Raw genomic sequence first — 16809 nt, 5'->3', positions numbered from 1 at the left:
GGAAAAAGTCAAGGGGTCTGAATACTTTCCGAAGGCACTGTACACCTGCAGTCTTAAATGACTGTCTTTAACATGTCAACATTTGCATTTTAAACTTAATTGCTTAAAATGATGCAATAAAAAGTTATTCCATCCCAAAATCAACATCTGCTGTTCAGTATGTACTACTTCGCCAAAATAAGGTGGAAATGTTTTACTGCCAAGTTCCTCAGGCAATGAGGGAAAAGCCAAAACATTATATCAGCTCTCCCTTAAAATCAAATAAAGTAATGACAACCATGAACCCTTATCATCACAGTGGACTGAACCACCTGGAGCCTGGGAGGGGTATTTCACTGTCAACATGTTCCTATTTTAGAATGATCTACATGCCAGGGGTTTACTTTTGGGATTGCCTAGCTTTTGTTTCGTACACATATGTCACAACTGCAGAAACTCACGAAAATAATAACTGCAAGCCCCTGGTCTTGGCACCTCTATCGATTTTTTTCCCAAAACCTTTTTTTGTCGGTTGAGCTCCCAGCAAAGTTCAGTTGAATAATTCCATTAATTCTTTGCATATGACAGTGGGACAAACAAGGGACTGATAACTCCTCTTAATGTCTTCAGTTTGCTACCTGCAGTCTGCCACTGCAGCAGCTCAGATCATAGGAATCTACATACTAGTAGATTATCACATCTATTGAGACATTGATAAGCACAAAGCTTCAGTGAAAGCTACAACACACTGAAACAAATTGCTTGTCAATGATTTGAAATTGTACTAAAAGTCCATTCTAATGATTTATCCAAAAAGGATGCAATGAGGTACTCCAACAGGTGTTACTTGCCTTACATTGCATTAAGCAATTTCATAATAAACCATTTTCAAACAAGAAACTATTAATGTAATAATTTCAACGTGAAACATTCTTTAGCATACAGTAGATACACGTATTGTCATCAAAGCCCCTTTCAGACCCAAATTCAACAAGGGTACAAAATGTAGTTTTCACAAAATGGCAAAAGAACCCCCCCCCCCTCAAAAAAAAAAATTACCAGAGGTTAGTGGAGACAGAGTCCTCTTGTCAGTGTGTGCGGTCGCCTTCTCATAGGTGCCCTGTGGCCATAGCCGTGGCGAGCTCTAGGCAGAAGAAGAAGCTGGGTTTGGGGAAGAAGTTTCAGCACTGCACCAAATGTTCCTCCTATGAGTGAAAGCCTCCCCTCTCCATCCACTTTCCATCTCTCTCTATCGCTCTCTCTTTTCCTCTCTCCCTTTCTCTCGCTTTGCCTCTCTCTTTCCCTCTCTCTTTCCCTCTCTCTCTTTTGTTCCTCCCCTCTCTCTCTGTCCTTTCCGACTTTTTAACTGGCCAACAGCCACTCTCGATTATCCAGGCTTAAAGAGAGGCAGATAAGAAATATTGAGAGACAGCCCCGTTCTGTCAGTGCCAGGGGAAAATAGTAGTAACAAGGACAGCATGCTTCCAAGCCGCTGAGGGTTTGGATTGTGTACGGTGGGTGAGGGTAGAAACATGGAGTCTGGAGGGTTCCGGGAGCCAGGGTGTATTATACATAAGGCTGCATGTGTTCCTTTCCATTGCTTTGTAGCCTAATTTCCTATGGGCCTCCATATCTCCATTGTCATCTCCCCATTATGTGGTCATGGAAGAGACTTACAAAGGTGGACAGCAGGAGATCATCTTCTACAAGTGAGCAAAGAAAAAGGTGCAAAAAATGACTGTGAAAAGGTACCGTTCCTAGTACCCTTACAGCTGAAATTCATCAAAAATGTCCAGCCAACTCTGATATCAGTTGAGAATGTTGTTGTAGACGTTAGTTTAATCATATCAGTTTGAGTTTCATAACTCTGCACCATCCTGGCCTGATCAACAAATGAGACTCCGTTTTGGCTTTCTGCACCTAAGTATTGCAATGATTAACAGTGCCAGTTTCAGAATACATGTACAGGCTGTAATACTCTCAGTGCCGTCCAGAAGACACAATGTTAGGCCTGCAGAATGTAGATCTAATGAGACTAAAAATACACATATTGTACACATCAAGATCACTTCCCAACCTGACCTACTAAGGGAACCAAAGACTCAGTGTAATATAAAGTGTAATATAACTAAGATAAACTGCACATTAAATGCTGTCCAGATACTGTAGGAGGATATATGAATTCAAATATGATCGGCATCTCTTCGAGGAAAAAAGGTGTTTACGCTATTGATACACGCTGTTACATATGAGCTAAATAGTTAAAAGCTGATGTAATAAAATACTGCTTACTGTTTTGACATGATTGTGTCATGATAGGGGGGCATCTATAAAAGATAAATGTCTAACATAACCCCATGAAGACAGTATGCTAATAGAGAGATAAATCATGTCAGAAACATGGCTGTTTTGTTGAAATGTTGATGACGGAATTTTACATAAAGCATCTAGCATACCTTTAGTTAGTTGTCAAGTCAACAGGAAATTGAGTGGGGCCCTGGAAAATGTTGTCAATTCATAAAAATGGTCTACTAAAAGTACATCGCCCGAAAAAATATAATCCAACAGAATAGTTATTGGTGTTTCACATGTAAGGGTCACCAGCTGATTGGTCAAAATGTTGTAGTGAGCTAGTACATTTGTAGTAGGTTCTCAACGTAACAACATAGTCTGGGCTGTATAGTGTAAGTGACTGAAATGACAACGTGAAGGTTGTAGGTGCATTCCCAAACTTGACCAGACATGCTACATTTTTAAGACTTCACAGCTTCAAGGGCCCCAATGAAACTTTTTAACTACTTTGTCTAATAAACAGGAAACTATTGAGACTAATTTCCTCCCAACACTTTGGAGAGTCAATATTAGCTTACATGTATCGGCAAGATGATGACATGTCAATTGAAATTCTCCTGACAGTAAATGTTAGGCTGAAATGGTGCACCTCAGATTTGCAGCTGTATATCCCTCTTGGACATGCTCTGATGGAATGGAGAGACGTGTAGAACAGGATTCTGTTTCTCCACATGATATGCCTCCATCTCCTCCATAGCGAAGGCATCATCACCCTCATCCTAAAGGAAACCACTGGAAACTCACAAGCACCATAAGCAAGTGTAGCAAGTATTGATGTTATACTCATCAAACACAAACCCATCATTCAATTGCCTGAAATAACATACAACCATCTTCCAGCTGCTCAGAGCACTCCAATATAGCACAGAGAGTTTCTTTGCAAAATCCATTAGACATGTTCTTGTTCTGAAGTCAAGCAGCAGAGACTTCCTGAATCAGACCTGAGATACCATGTGTCTCGGCGTACCCTGGTGGTACAGGGCCCACCTGCTGCCAGTCTTCTGGCAATTGAGTTCCACACTGGACAAATGCTTAATCTGTGGTTTACACTGCCATGATGGATGACCTTTCAACGGGATCACCTGGAAAACTCGAAAATCCCTGGGAGTCCTGCTGCTCTAACTTTCGAAATGTGAAATGAAGGCTCTTCAACAGGAGTGTTCTGGCCCTGGTTTCCCAAAAGCATCTTAAGGCTCAAAGGTTCTAACAATGAACTTAGCCTCAAAACCCTCTTGAGTCTAAGCCTTTAGAGGGCGATATCTACTAAACTAACATATGATATTGTTTTAAGATGATCATACCATTTACTGTTATTAGCCCATAGAAACGCATTGAATAATACATTTATATGTGGAAAAACTGAAAGTCCAAAAATAAATCAAAATGAAATATGTTTTGAAGTGCCTATCATCTGAGAGATATAAGAAAACTCAGGACAAAAAAAAGAAAAACTTGTAGAGCCATATTTTACCCCTGGAGTTTTGGCACATTCTACTCCCTATTCACTTCTATTAATTTGAACTTCCTGAATCTTGTGAAGCTTGTGGAGCAAAACAGCCAATGTCAGTTTTCGTGAGAGTCTCAGCTTTCTGTTGTGGGGTCATATTAGGGTAAAACCGTTGACTCTACAGACGTTTTCGTGAAAAGTTACTCTAGTTACTCTCAGACAATCCTCCAACGTCTGACAAACACTGATCTCGTGAAGCGACTGTGTACCGCAAAGGCGAATGGCCAATACTGGCTCAGTGGATTGAGACACAGCCCATGCAAAAAACAGGACGTCTCTGGCATAAACACATGGTTCTATTTAATAAAACGTGATGACGTCACTGATTTCAGCGAGGGCCAAACTGACACTCTCTCCCACTTTTCAGTTTCCGGGTCAAGGAGGGGAGGAGGACAGAGGAGGAGAGGAGAGGATAGGACTTTTGCTCAATTGAGAATCCCCCTACTCTTCTTACATAGCCTGTAGTATACTTTGGATGGAAGGGCTGGTACTCCAACTGTAGAGAATACCCTCTCCCTCTTGCGATGACCACTTTTCCATCTTAATATAATTAATGACATCAATAAGATAATATTATTTTCCTCTTTTGCCCACATAATCCAGCCTCAGACATGTTGGAGTCATTGTACAATAACACAGGTAGATTTTGTTTTGTTGGCTTGTTAGTAATGTAAACCCATTCCGGCGGTTCTTCACGGTTAACTGAAGATGAAATAAAGCATGTTCCTCTCTTTAAACCTTAATATCACTGCCCTCAATTTGAACCTCACAATAACAAACCAGCTTCTTGCTATTGGCACGGTGCATCTGTGGAGTGGTAATGGTTTATAATTCCATGCAATAAACGGCAATTAACATGATCACTTGTGCGGTTGGCCACATAGATTAGTATGATGCGTTGCTGAGGCGAGTGATCAAGCTGACTGAGAAAGTGTGAGTGGAATAATAACAAGATTTTTCATGGAGAGAATTGGCCAGGACAGAACAGAACATCCTCTGAAATGAAGGAACCCCACAGAGAAAAGTAGAGGAGAGCTCCGCTTCCGCAGCCCAGGATGCTGCAGGCCTGCAGCTACAGCTGAGGTGTCATCAAGAAGATGGGAGAAAAGGATGGCCACCTACAGTATGTGGGTCTCTCACAGGGATATCTACTAAACATACTGTAAAGAGGTAAACTGTTGACTCTACAGATATTTTAGTGAAAAGTTACTCTAGTTACTCTCAGACAATCCTATAACGTCTGACTGAAGACAGGAGAGACCCTCGTGTGCTCCCCCGCAGGACCTGTTTCTGTCTCCACTCCAATGGGCCTGGTATGTGGAACAGGGCAACCCATGTACACTACATAGTAACCCATTTGTATGTTAGGGCTGGATTCAATCCGTTTTGCAGAAGATCCGTGTTAAAATGTAAAGGTAATGCAGCAGTTACCGTGAACGCAGTCTCCACGAACACAGGAACATTGCCTTTAAATTTCAATCACTACAGTATAGCGAGGATCTTCCACAATACTTCTGCAATACGGATTGAATCCAGCCCTTAACCTACACTCGGGAAAGAGATCTGAGAAGAAGAAAAAGAAGAAGAGGCATTAAATTATAAATATATCTTTTGATTGTATTTTGCATGTGAGCGAAAGACAGATTTCAAAACAGAAGCACATCCAACACAGCTGTTAATTAATTCTCAAACATGAGAACAGACCTGTTGATGTTGTGGGAGTTATGATTCGTTTTCATGTTTGTCTACAATCATAACCATATGTTTTCACTTAAAGATATGCAAGCAAACATCTTGTGAAATGTACAGGCATTGAGACATTGTCTCATTACAGAATTATAAATAAAACACATGGGACTCATGAATTTAACAAGCCTCAATCTACCAGATATAGAATAATGCATGTCATGCGATAACTGTCTAGGCCTGAAACACAATCAAAAACAGGCACACAATGTGTACTGTTCTTTTTTATTCACATTTACAGTGCCTTGCGAAAGTATTCGGCCCCCTTGAACTTTGCGACCTTTTGCCACATTTCAGGCTTCAAACATAAAGATATAAAACTGTATTTTTTTGTTAAGAATCAACAACAAGTGGGACAAAATCATGAAGTGGAACGACATTTATTGGATATTTCAAACTTTTTTAACAAATCAAAAACTGAAAAATTGGGCGTGCAAAATTATTCAGCCCCTTTACTTTCAGTGCAGCAAACTCTCTCCAGAAGTTCAGTGAGGATGTCTGAATTATCCAATGTTGACCTAAATGACTAATGATGATAAATACAATCCACCTGTGTGTAATCAAGTCTCCGTTTAAATGCACCTGCACTGTGATAGTCTCAGAGGTCCGTTAAAAGCGCAGAGAGCATCATGAAGAACAAGGAACACACCAGGCAGGTCCGAGATACTGTTGTGAAGAAGTTTAAAGCCGGATTTGGATACAAAAAGATTTCCCAAGCTTTAAACATCCCAAGGAGCACTGTGCAAGCGATAATATTGAAATGGAAGGAGTATCAGACCACTGCAAATCTACCAAGACCTGGCCGTCCCTCTAAACTTTCAGCTCATACAAGGAGAAGACTGATCAGAGATGCAGCCAAGAGGCCCATGATCACTCTGGATGAACTGCAGAGATCTACAGCTGAGGTGGGAGACTCTGTCCATAGGACAACAATCAGTCGTATATTGCACAAATCTGGCCTTTATAGAAGAGTGGCAAGAAGAAAGCCATTTCTTAAAGATATCCATAAAAAGTGTTGTTTAAAGTTTGCCACAAGCCACCTGGGAGACACACCAAACATGTGGAAGAAGGTGCTCTGGTCAGATGAAACCAAAATTGAACTTTTTGGCAACAATGCAAAACGTTATGTTTGGCGTAAAAGCAACACAGCTGAACACACCATCCCCACTGTCAAACATGGTGGTGGCAGCATCATGGTTTGGGCCTGCTTTTCTTCAGCAGGGACAGGGAAGATGGTTAAAATTGATGGGAAGATGGATGGAGCCAAATACAGGACCATTCTGGAAGAAAACCTGATGGAGTCTGCAAAAGACCTGAGACTGGGACGGAGATTTGTCTTCCAACAAGACAATGATCCAAAACATAAAGCAAAATCTACAATGGAATGGTCCAAAAATAAACATATCCAGGTGTTAGAATGGCCAAGTCAAAGTCCAGACCTGAATCCAATCGAGAATCTGTGGAAAGAACTGAAAACTGCTGTTCACAAATGCTCTCCATCCAACCTCACTGAGCTCGAGCTGTTTTGCAAGGAGGAATGGGAAAAAATGTCAGTCTCTCGATGTGCAAAACTGATAGAGACATACCCCAAGCGACTTACAGCTGTAATCGCAGCAAAAGGTGTTGCTACAAAGTATTAACTTAAGGGGGCTGAATAATTTTGCACGCCCAATTTTTCAGTTTTTGATTTGTTAAAAAAGTTTGAAATATCCAATAAATGTCGTTCCACTTCATGATTGTGTCCCACTTGTTGTTGATTCTTCACAAAAAAATACAGTTTTATATCTTTATGTTTGAAGCCTGAAATGTGGCAAAAAGTCGCAAAGTTCAAGGGGGCCGAATACTTTCGCAAGGCACTGTATGTTCCAGATCTTTCCACTACAAGAGGTCGTTTTGTTGGTTACTTCATAATGAACCAACATTATGCCTTCTGGATGACACTTAAACCTGCTAGTAACAAGGCATACAAAAACGTAATCAAATAATGCATGACTTCACAACTGACATTAGGCACAGACTGACACAAACTGTTATTTTGAAAAGACATTCGACTATAACAGTATGCTGCTAGCCATAACAGTAACCATTGGCTAAGGGTAGCTGCATGCCAGATGAGTAATCATTGGCTGCTAGCCATAACACAAACCGTTGGCTATCAGTAGCTGCTAGCCATTACAGTAACCATTGGCTAACATTAGCTGCTAGCCAAAAGAGCAACCAATGGCTAACAGTAACTGCTAGCCATAACAGCAACCATTAGCCAACAGTAACTGTTATTGCTTTAAGTAGCTAGCATGCTTCAACAGAATTGTGATAAACACTTTGCTGAACAATTTGTGAATTACAATTAAGAATTGTACACTTGATTTTGTATTCTATAATAATATAATGTTCTCAATGATATATCATAATAAAAAAGAAAACCGTGGAGGAATTGTTACAGTAAAATAAGTTAGTAAAAACTTGTTGGCTTTTATTATAAAGATCAGTGACATTTGAAGACAACTGGGACCAGTTTAAATAAAATGTGTAAAATAAACTTTCAAATCAAAGCATTTTTACATAATATATAGCTATTGGTGTATTTTTCAAATGAACCATGAGAATGGGATGTTGTTTTAAGGCCTACAGTACAAGTTTCTAGAGCAGATTTGTTCAAGAAAGTAAAATGGGTGAATCTCAGTCTTTCGCAGTGGAGATTGGGTGCATATTTACATTGAAGCATTTTGACTTTGATTTTAATACATTTATTAACAAAAAATCTCCTCTCTCTCCCAATCCACCCCTCATTTCATGATACATCCATGCAGCTTGGTCAAAAGTTTCCTCTTTGCCTCTATGGGTGTCTTCTCAACCTCTGGGGTGCATTCTGATGTGATCCATTGGTTGTGTTGTTATTTAGCAGAGCGCACCCAGTGGTCTGACACACACCTGGGACTCCTCGTAGTCCTGGGTGACCTCTTAGTCCAGGCCGGCCTACATGGCCTCTCTCGCCCTCTCGTCCTGGTGTGCCATTGAAGGCTCTACCAGGTCTTCCACGTTGGCCTGGTGGGTAAAGGAGGGGAAATGGCTGTTAGCTAATAGTTGGAAAATAATGACTGTACCTACCAACTACTACACAGCTTTGAGAGTTTGCAGTAGACTTTATGTTGACTTCCCATGTCCATTTGCATTGGAAAAAGGAAATTATTCAACATGCACCCTTCTACTTACCAAGAAACCAGCATCTGTTGTTACAGTTTATAATAATTGCAATAGAACTGGGCCTGTCAAAACTATTGTTGGATTTCCTTTGATAAGCTGTAAATGATTATTCAGACGATAAAAAGGATGCAACGTGAAATGTGACATTACCCTTTGGTCCCTGGTCTCCGATATAGCCAGGTAGACCAAAGGGCCATGGCCTACCTGGCTATATCGGAGACCAGGGACCAAAGGGCCATGGCCTACCTGGCTATATCGGAGACCAGGGGACCAAAGGGTAACGTCACATTTCACGTTGCATCCTTTTTATCGTCTGAATAATCATATATAGCCAGGTAGGCCATGGCCCTTTGGTCCCTGGTCTCCGATATAGCCAGGTAGGCCATGGCCCTTTGCTCCCTCGTCTCCTTCGTCTCCTTGATCACCTGGGAACAAGACACAACGTTCTCAAAACATGAAGGACATCAGGAAAACCCATGAATTTACCACCCCAAAATATGCATGCCCCCGGGACTGAGCTGGTACACAGGAACACGTTGTCCATGTTGATTAACAACCATGTGTTACTGAGATCATTGCTGGACACATTTTAAAAAACGGCTTGTAAAATATTATTCAATTTCATTAGCTTGGCTGGGGAAATGTACCATAAGTATGACGTCATTGTTAGGCCCTAAAACAATACATTAGAATTCACCACAAGAACACACACAACGCCATAATTAGTTATGGCTACACATCTGCTTCATTCAACTTTTGGTTGACATGGTATTTCTTTTCATATTTGTAGGCAAATTAAGAACCAGTTTTATTGTTTACTTTTAAACAAATACATATTGATGCACGTCATGACTGATCTAAACATACTGTCATGGGCCCGGTTCCAACCCTAGTGTATAAATGGAACATCATTTTGCTTTTATGCACTTTTCTCTCTATGCCTATTCTGACCTTGAATTTAAGCATGAGAATAACGTTTTATTCACCTGGTATTCGTTTGGGGTGGAGATTGAATAAATTAAGGTGTGGCGGAGGTGTGTCTACAGATTTGCATTATTCTGACCTTGACGTAATTCCATAATCATTCCACCAAGAAAGCATCAATAGACGAGGGTATAGCCTACTATTGTACACTGTTATCCCTATTATAATTATATGTGTACTAATCTTCCAACATTACCATGGGTTGAAGAACTGAATGTGGCCCTTTTCAAAGCACTTTTTTCTTTCTTTCATGCGTAAAGGCTCTCCAAACCTGTTTTTTATGATTCATAAATACTCTCCTATACCTAAATAATGTATAAGATCAGAGTATCAATTGGTGCTGAAACAGAGATGAATATGCATATACTGCATTTAGATGGCTTTCTTTCATTGATCCCTAATATCTGAACCTGTTCTCTCAAGTCTGTGGGCTAAAATCTAACTAAAAGGTACACCGTATTTAAAGGGATGGCTTAAGATAAAAGAATAAAGATAAATGAAAACCCTAATTGAATTAAAAAAATTTGGCCAGCAAGTGGGAGGGTTTTCAGTGGTTGAATTAAATGTATTCAGAGCGCGCAAGGTAGCCACACATGCAGAGCGTGTTACATGACTGAATAAGGTAAGAATACCAAATATTGAAAAGTGCGTAGGAAAGGTGTGTGTAGAAAAGGCATTCATTCCTAAGTCGGAATCGGACCCCATGGTGAACAGCAATGGCTAACATATAGACACATACATTTTCTGCATCAAAGATCAATCAAATCCAGAATCGTCTTTCTATTTCGCAACAAAGCCTCCTTCACTCACTTCGTCAAACTTACCCTAGTAAAACTGACTATCCTACCGATCCTCGACTTCGTCGATGTCATCTACAAAATAGCTTCCAATACTCTACTCAGCAAATTGGATGTAGTCTATCACAGTGCCATCCGTTTTGTTACCAAAGCGCCTTATACCACCCACCACTGCGACCTGTATGCTCTAGTTAGCTGGCCCTTGCTACATATTCGTCGCCAGACCCACTGGCTCCAGGTCATCTATAAGTCTATGCTAGGTAAAGCTCCGCCTTATCTCAGCTCACTGGTCACGATAACAACACCCACCGGTAGCACACGCTCCAGCAGGAATATCTCACTGGTCATTCCCAAAACCAACACCTCCTTTGACTGCCTTTCCTTCCAGTTCTCTGCTGCCAGTGACTGGAACGAATTGCAAAAATCGCTGGAGACCTACCTTTCCCTCACTAACTTTAAACATCAGCTATCTGAGCAGCTAACCGATCGCTGCAGCTGTACATAGTCCATCTGTAAATAGCCCACTCAATCTACCTAACTCACCCCCATATTGTTTTTATTTACTTTGCTGCTCTTTTGCACACCAGTATCACTACACACCATCATCTGCTCATCATCATCTGCTCATCTATCACTCCAGTGTTAGTCTGTTAAATTGTAATTACTTTGCTACTATGGCCTATTTATTGCCTTACCTCCTCATGCCATTTGCACACACTCTATATAGCCTTATTTTGTATTCTATTGTGTTATTGACTGTACGGTTGTTTATTCCATGTGTAACTCTGTGTTGTTTCTGTCACACTGCTTTGCTTTGTCTTGACCAGGTCGCAGTTGTAAATGAGAACTTGTTCTCAACTAGCCTACCTGGTTAAATAAAGGTGAAATAAAAAATGTAATTAAAAAAATTCAGAGATCAATTTAGTTCTGTCAGTCATTCATTTGCACAATATTTCTCACCTGGCTTGTTTGCCTGCGTCTCCTGCCTCCCCATAGAATCCTGGTTGTCCAATCTCTCCATTCATACCGTTAAAACCACATCAATCTATAGACTTGAGTAAGGTGCAGAGCTTTGACAGAGATATAATGTTAGACGTTTACACAATAAGATTTCTGGCTCCTGATCGCTGGCTGGTTATCGAAGGTCACAACAGGATGCTTGACAGAAGCATTTGTATGCATTTGTGGTTTCATGAACTTCTATTAGCCTGAGAGATTCTGTGGTTCGAGGTAGAACCCTTTTGGGTTGCCTTTCTACAGAGGGTTCTACGTGAAACCCAAAAAGGTTCTACCTGGAACCAAAAAGGGTGGAAAACGTTAGTTTGGGGAACCTGAACAGGGTCTGTCTTAGTGCATAATACATATGGAAAAGGCTTTCCACTCCAGGGATGCTGGTGAATCCCTCCAAGAACCGTTCAACCCAGAGCAAGTGCTTCGTCTGTGACTTCTTATGTTGTCTTCACAGGGACGTGGAAAGACTGAATGTTTTCATTCCAATCTATACTGCCAAATACTTTAGCTTTCTTACTCCTGGCGCTTGCAATATGTAAGCATTTAACTTGGCCTGGGAAACACAGAAACACAACAATGTATGGAGTGTGCACTTCAAGTGTTCCTGAGCAAAACAACCTATACGTGTAATGAGGCTTAAAGGAATATTCTTGGCTTCCTCCAGACAGTTTCCATGTTCAGTTGTTAGAGGATTTCTAAGATAATAATAAAACCAGCACGCACGCACGCACGCACGCACGCACGCACGCACGCACGCACACACACACACACACACACACCGACACACACACCGACACACACACACACACACACACACACACACACACACACACACACACACACACACACACACACACACACACACACACACACACACACACACACACACACACACACACACACAGCATAGTAACTCTAACACATGACACTCACTGGAGGTCCCGGTGTTCCCTTCTGTCCTGTGGGACCGGGGGCACCCAAGGGGACGTCCCTGTAGAGTGGGCACACGCCAGCACATGTCCTCTTCACAGAGTTGGCAAAGGTAGACATCTGTTCCAGCACCACTCTCTTGCAGACCTCAATCACGTGTTGAGCGGGGAGTGTTGGGCCCTGTGGAAACAAATCATGACTGCATCCATTACTTGGAGATTACTCAACAGTGGGACAATGACATGCAATATGGAATATAACATTACAGGACAGGGCAGGCCCAACCAATGGCATGCAAGGCTCTTTGAGGAAATCGGTGAGTGTATGTAATGAACGGAGAGAAACACAAACAACAATTTTTTTGTTAGGCACATTATAGATTTACAGCCAACTCTTGCTGTGAGTCACAAAAAACAACATTAATTAGAAACCATTTACAAGCCTGCTCGACACTGTTACCACACATGGTCTATGCCAATCGCTATAATGACTAAGTCTGTGAGAACAGCTCTGATGACGTTAGTTTAGGGTATCTGTTATATATCTTTTATCAAGGAAAACAGAAGATAGTTGGCATATTGGCACAATGCAGGTTGTAAATATGGTGGCTTGTTTTGAATGGATCAGTCAGTACAAAATGATGGCAGTAAATAGTGTCACTGTTTACACAACACAATTGAAAGCAGGTTCTAGGCTCTCTTATCACTAGGGGTTGTTGGTGAGTCATCCATTGCATGTGTGACTTTTGTAAGTTTTACTATGTGAGACATATACAGTATATGTAAAGATGGTACTGGCTTCGTCTTCTTTTTACCCAGACAGTCAGTAAAAAGGCCTACTTTGATATCCAACGCTTGTGTGGCACCTGCCCAGAACAAATTAAGTTACTTGACCTTTTCAGATCCTGCTGAACATGGCACTTCCTGTACTTACCGGTGGCCCTGGCGGACCCTGAAACCCGACTGGTCCTCCATCACCCCGGACGCCCTTAGTTCCGACTGGGCCTGTGCGTCCAGGCTCGCCCCCTGGCCCACGCTTCCCCCGACCACCGTGGGGACCCTGTGCGCCCACGTCTCCAAACTAAAGCACAGACAGAACATCAACAGAAATGTTCTGTAATACACCCACAACATACTGATAGGTTGTTAAATGCCCAGGACTAAACTACAATTCCTCTAACGTGGTCCCCATTTGGTAGAGCACACAGACATAACCCACTGAGCACAAACTGGTTGAATCAACATTGTTTCAACAAAACTTGTCTATATATTGTGATGTGGAATCTACATTGAAAATACATTGGATTTGAAAAAAGTCATCTATGGACGTTTTACAGTTGAAACCCACAGGATTGTCATCATGGTAACCAGAGGGGTCCCTGATGATCTTCTTGGCCTTCTTGCGACACCTGGTGTTTTAGGTGTCCTGGAAGGCAGACAGTGTGCAACCAATGGTACAGTACGTTCAGCTGAGCGTACCACCCTCTGTAGCACCTTGCGGTCCACGGCGGTGGAGTTGCCGTACGAGGCTGTGAAGGACCTCAGGGACAGGCCCAATTTCTTCCGAATCCTGAGGTTGACAAGTCATTGTCGTGCCTTCTTCACCACGGTTTCCATGTGGGCGTGCACAGCCTAGTTCCCCCTGAAGTCCACAATCAGCTCCTTTGCTTTTCTGACTTTGAGGGAGAGGTTGTTTACCTAGCACCACACCGTCATAGTGCCTACCTCCTCCCTGTAGGCCGTCTCATCATTGTTGGTAATCAGGCCTACTACTGTCGTGTCATCAGCAAACATAATGACGGAGTTGGAACAATGTGAGGCCACGCAGTCTTTGGACACTGTGCTAAAAAAAAAAAAAAACGAGCTTCAACGCCATCCTTCAGTGGCCTCCAACTGCTTTTAAATTCTAGTAAAACTAAGTGCCAGCTCTTCAACCGATTGCTGCCCGCACCCTCCCGCCCGACTAGCATCACTACTCTGGACGGTTCTGACTTAGAATATGTGGACATGTACAAATACCTAGATGTTTGGTTAGACTGTAAACTCTCCTTCCAGACTCACATTAAGCATCTCCAAACCAAAATTAAATCTAGAATCGCCTTCCTATTTCGCAACAAAGCCTCCTTCACTCATGCTGCCAAACATACCCTCGTAAAACTGACTATCCTACCGATCCTTGACTTCAGCGATGTCATTTACAAAATAGCCTCCAATAGTCTACTCAGCAAACTGGATGTAGTCTATCACAGTGCCATCCATTTTGTCACCAAATCCCCATATACTACCCACCACTGCGATCTGTATGCTCTCGTTGGCTGGCCCTCACTACATATTCGTCACCAAACCCACTGGCTCCTGGTCATCTGTAAGTCTTTGCTAGGTAAAGCCCCGCCTTATCTCAGCTCACTGGTCACCATAGCAACACCCACCCGTAGCACACGCTCCAGCAGGTATATTTCACTGGTCATTCACAAAGCCAACACTTCCTTTGGCTGCCTCTCCTTCCAGTTCTCTGCTGCCAATGACTGGAACGAATTGCAAAAATCACTGAAGTCGTATATATCCCTCTCTAACTTTAAGTATCAGCTGTCAGAGCATCTTACCGACCACTGTACCTGTACACAGCCAATCTGTAAATAGCCCACCTAACTACCTCATCCCCATATTATTGCTTACCCTCTTGCTCTTTTGCACTGCTATATCTCTACTTGTACATCATCATCTGCACATCTATCACTCCAGTGTTAATGCTAAATTGTAATTATTTTGCCTCTATGGCCTATTTATTGCCTTACCTCCCTACTCTTCTACATTTGCACACACTGTACATAGATTTTTAAATTGTTTTTTTTGTTTTGTGTTATTGACTGTACGTTTGTTTATGTGTAACTCTGTGTTGTTGTTTTTGTCGCACAGCTTTGCTTTATCTTGGCCAGGTCGCAGTTGTAAATGAGAACATTTTCTCAACTGGCCTACCTGGTTAAATAAAGGTGAAATAAACATAATAATAAATACAGAGGGTACAGGATAGGACTGAGGACACACCTTTGTGGGACCCCTGTGTTGAGAGTAAGTGTGGAGGAGGTAATATTGCCTACCTTCAACACCTGGAGCCGGCCCGTCAGGATGTCCAGGACCCAGTTGCATAGGGTGAAGTTCAGTCCCAGGGCCATGAGCTTTTTGGTGAGCTTAGAGGGTACGATGGTATTGAAGGTTGAGCTGTAGTCGATGAACAGCATCCTCACATATGCATTCATTTTGTCCAGGTGGGTGAGTGCAGTTTGCAGTGCAATGGCGATTTTGTCATCCATGGATCTGTCAGTGTGGTAGGTGAATTGGAGAGGGTCGAGTCTGCCGTGGAGGGAGGAGGTGATGTGGTCTTTGACTAGTCAATCAAAGCACTTAAGGATGATGGAAGTGAGTGCTACGGGTCAGTATTCATTCAGTTCAGTTACTTTCCCTTTCATGGGCACGGGGATGATAGCGGACATCTTGAAGCAGGTGGGGATAGTGGCCTGAGCGGCCTGTGCCTGAGAAAAAGGGCACATGACAGCACGCCTGGAGTTTGCAAAAAGGCACGTGAAGGACTCTGACAGCATAAGAGTCGGACTGGGCGGCAGGTAGCCTAAGACTGGGCGGCAGGTAGTCTAAGACTGGGCGGCAGGTAGCCTAGGGACGGCAGGTAGCCTAAGACTGGGCGGCAGGTAGCCTAAGACTGGGCGGCAGGTAGCCTAAGACTGGGCGGCAGGTAGCCTAAGACTGGGCGGCAGGTAGCCTAGGGGCAGCAGGTAGCCTAGTGGTTAGAGTGTTGGGCCAGTAGCCGAAAGGTTGCTTGATCAAAGTACTTTGTTTCTGGCTATTTTGAGCATGGAATCGAACCCACAAATGCTGATGTTCCAGATACTCAACTAGTCTAAAGGCCAGTTTTATTGCTTCTTTCATAAGAACAACAGTTTTCAGCTGTGCTAACATAATTGCAAAAGGGTTTTCTAATGATCAGTTAGCCTTTTAAAATGATATACTTGGATTAGCTAACACAACGTGCCATTGGAACACAGAAGTGATGGTTGCTGATAATGGGCCTTTGTACGCCAATGTAGATATTCCATTCAAAATCTGCCGTTTCCAGCTACAATAGTCATTTACAACATTAACAATGTCAACACTGTATTTCTGATAAATTTGATGTTATTTTAATGGACAAAAAATGTGATTTTCTTTCAAAAACAAGGACATTTCTAAGTGACCCCAAACTTTTGAACGGTAGTGTATATATATATTTTTTTAATCCCAGCCCCTG

General features: G+C 42.2%; 1 protein-coding gene across 1 annotated transcript in view; it reads right to left on the bottom strand.

The window, feature by feature from the left end:
- Positions 1-8131: 8131 nt before the first annotated feature.
- The window catches only part of LOC139381266 (collagen alpha-1(XXI) chain-like), a 28939-nt gene continuing 20261 nt past the window's right edge, over positions 8132-16809 (bottom strand). Inside the window, exons 22-24 of the mRNA XM_071124732.1 lie at positions 13444-13590; positions 12514-12690; positions 8132-8629 (exon numbers count right to left, since the gene is read on the bottom strand). Of these exons, the coding sequence (XP_070980833.1) occupies positions 8561-8629; positions 12514-12690; positions 13444-13590 (393 nt within the window). The 3' untranslated portion in view covers positions 8132-8560. The remainder of the gene's footprint in view (positions 8630-12513; positions 12691-13443; positions 13591-16809) is intronic.

This window comes from Oncorhynchus clarkii, chromosome 23, assembly GCF_045791955.1.
Source record: "Oncorhynchus clarkii lewisi isolate Uvic-CL-2024 chromosome 23, UVic_Ocla_1.0, whole genome shotgun sequence".
NCBI lineage: Eukaryota > Metazoa > Chordata > Actinopteri > Salmoniformes > Salmonidae > Oncorhynchus > Oncorhynchus clarkii.
The sequence above is the reverse complement of the archived record's forward strand: the minus strand, read 5'-3'. Positions and strand labels throughout refer to the sequence as shown.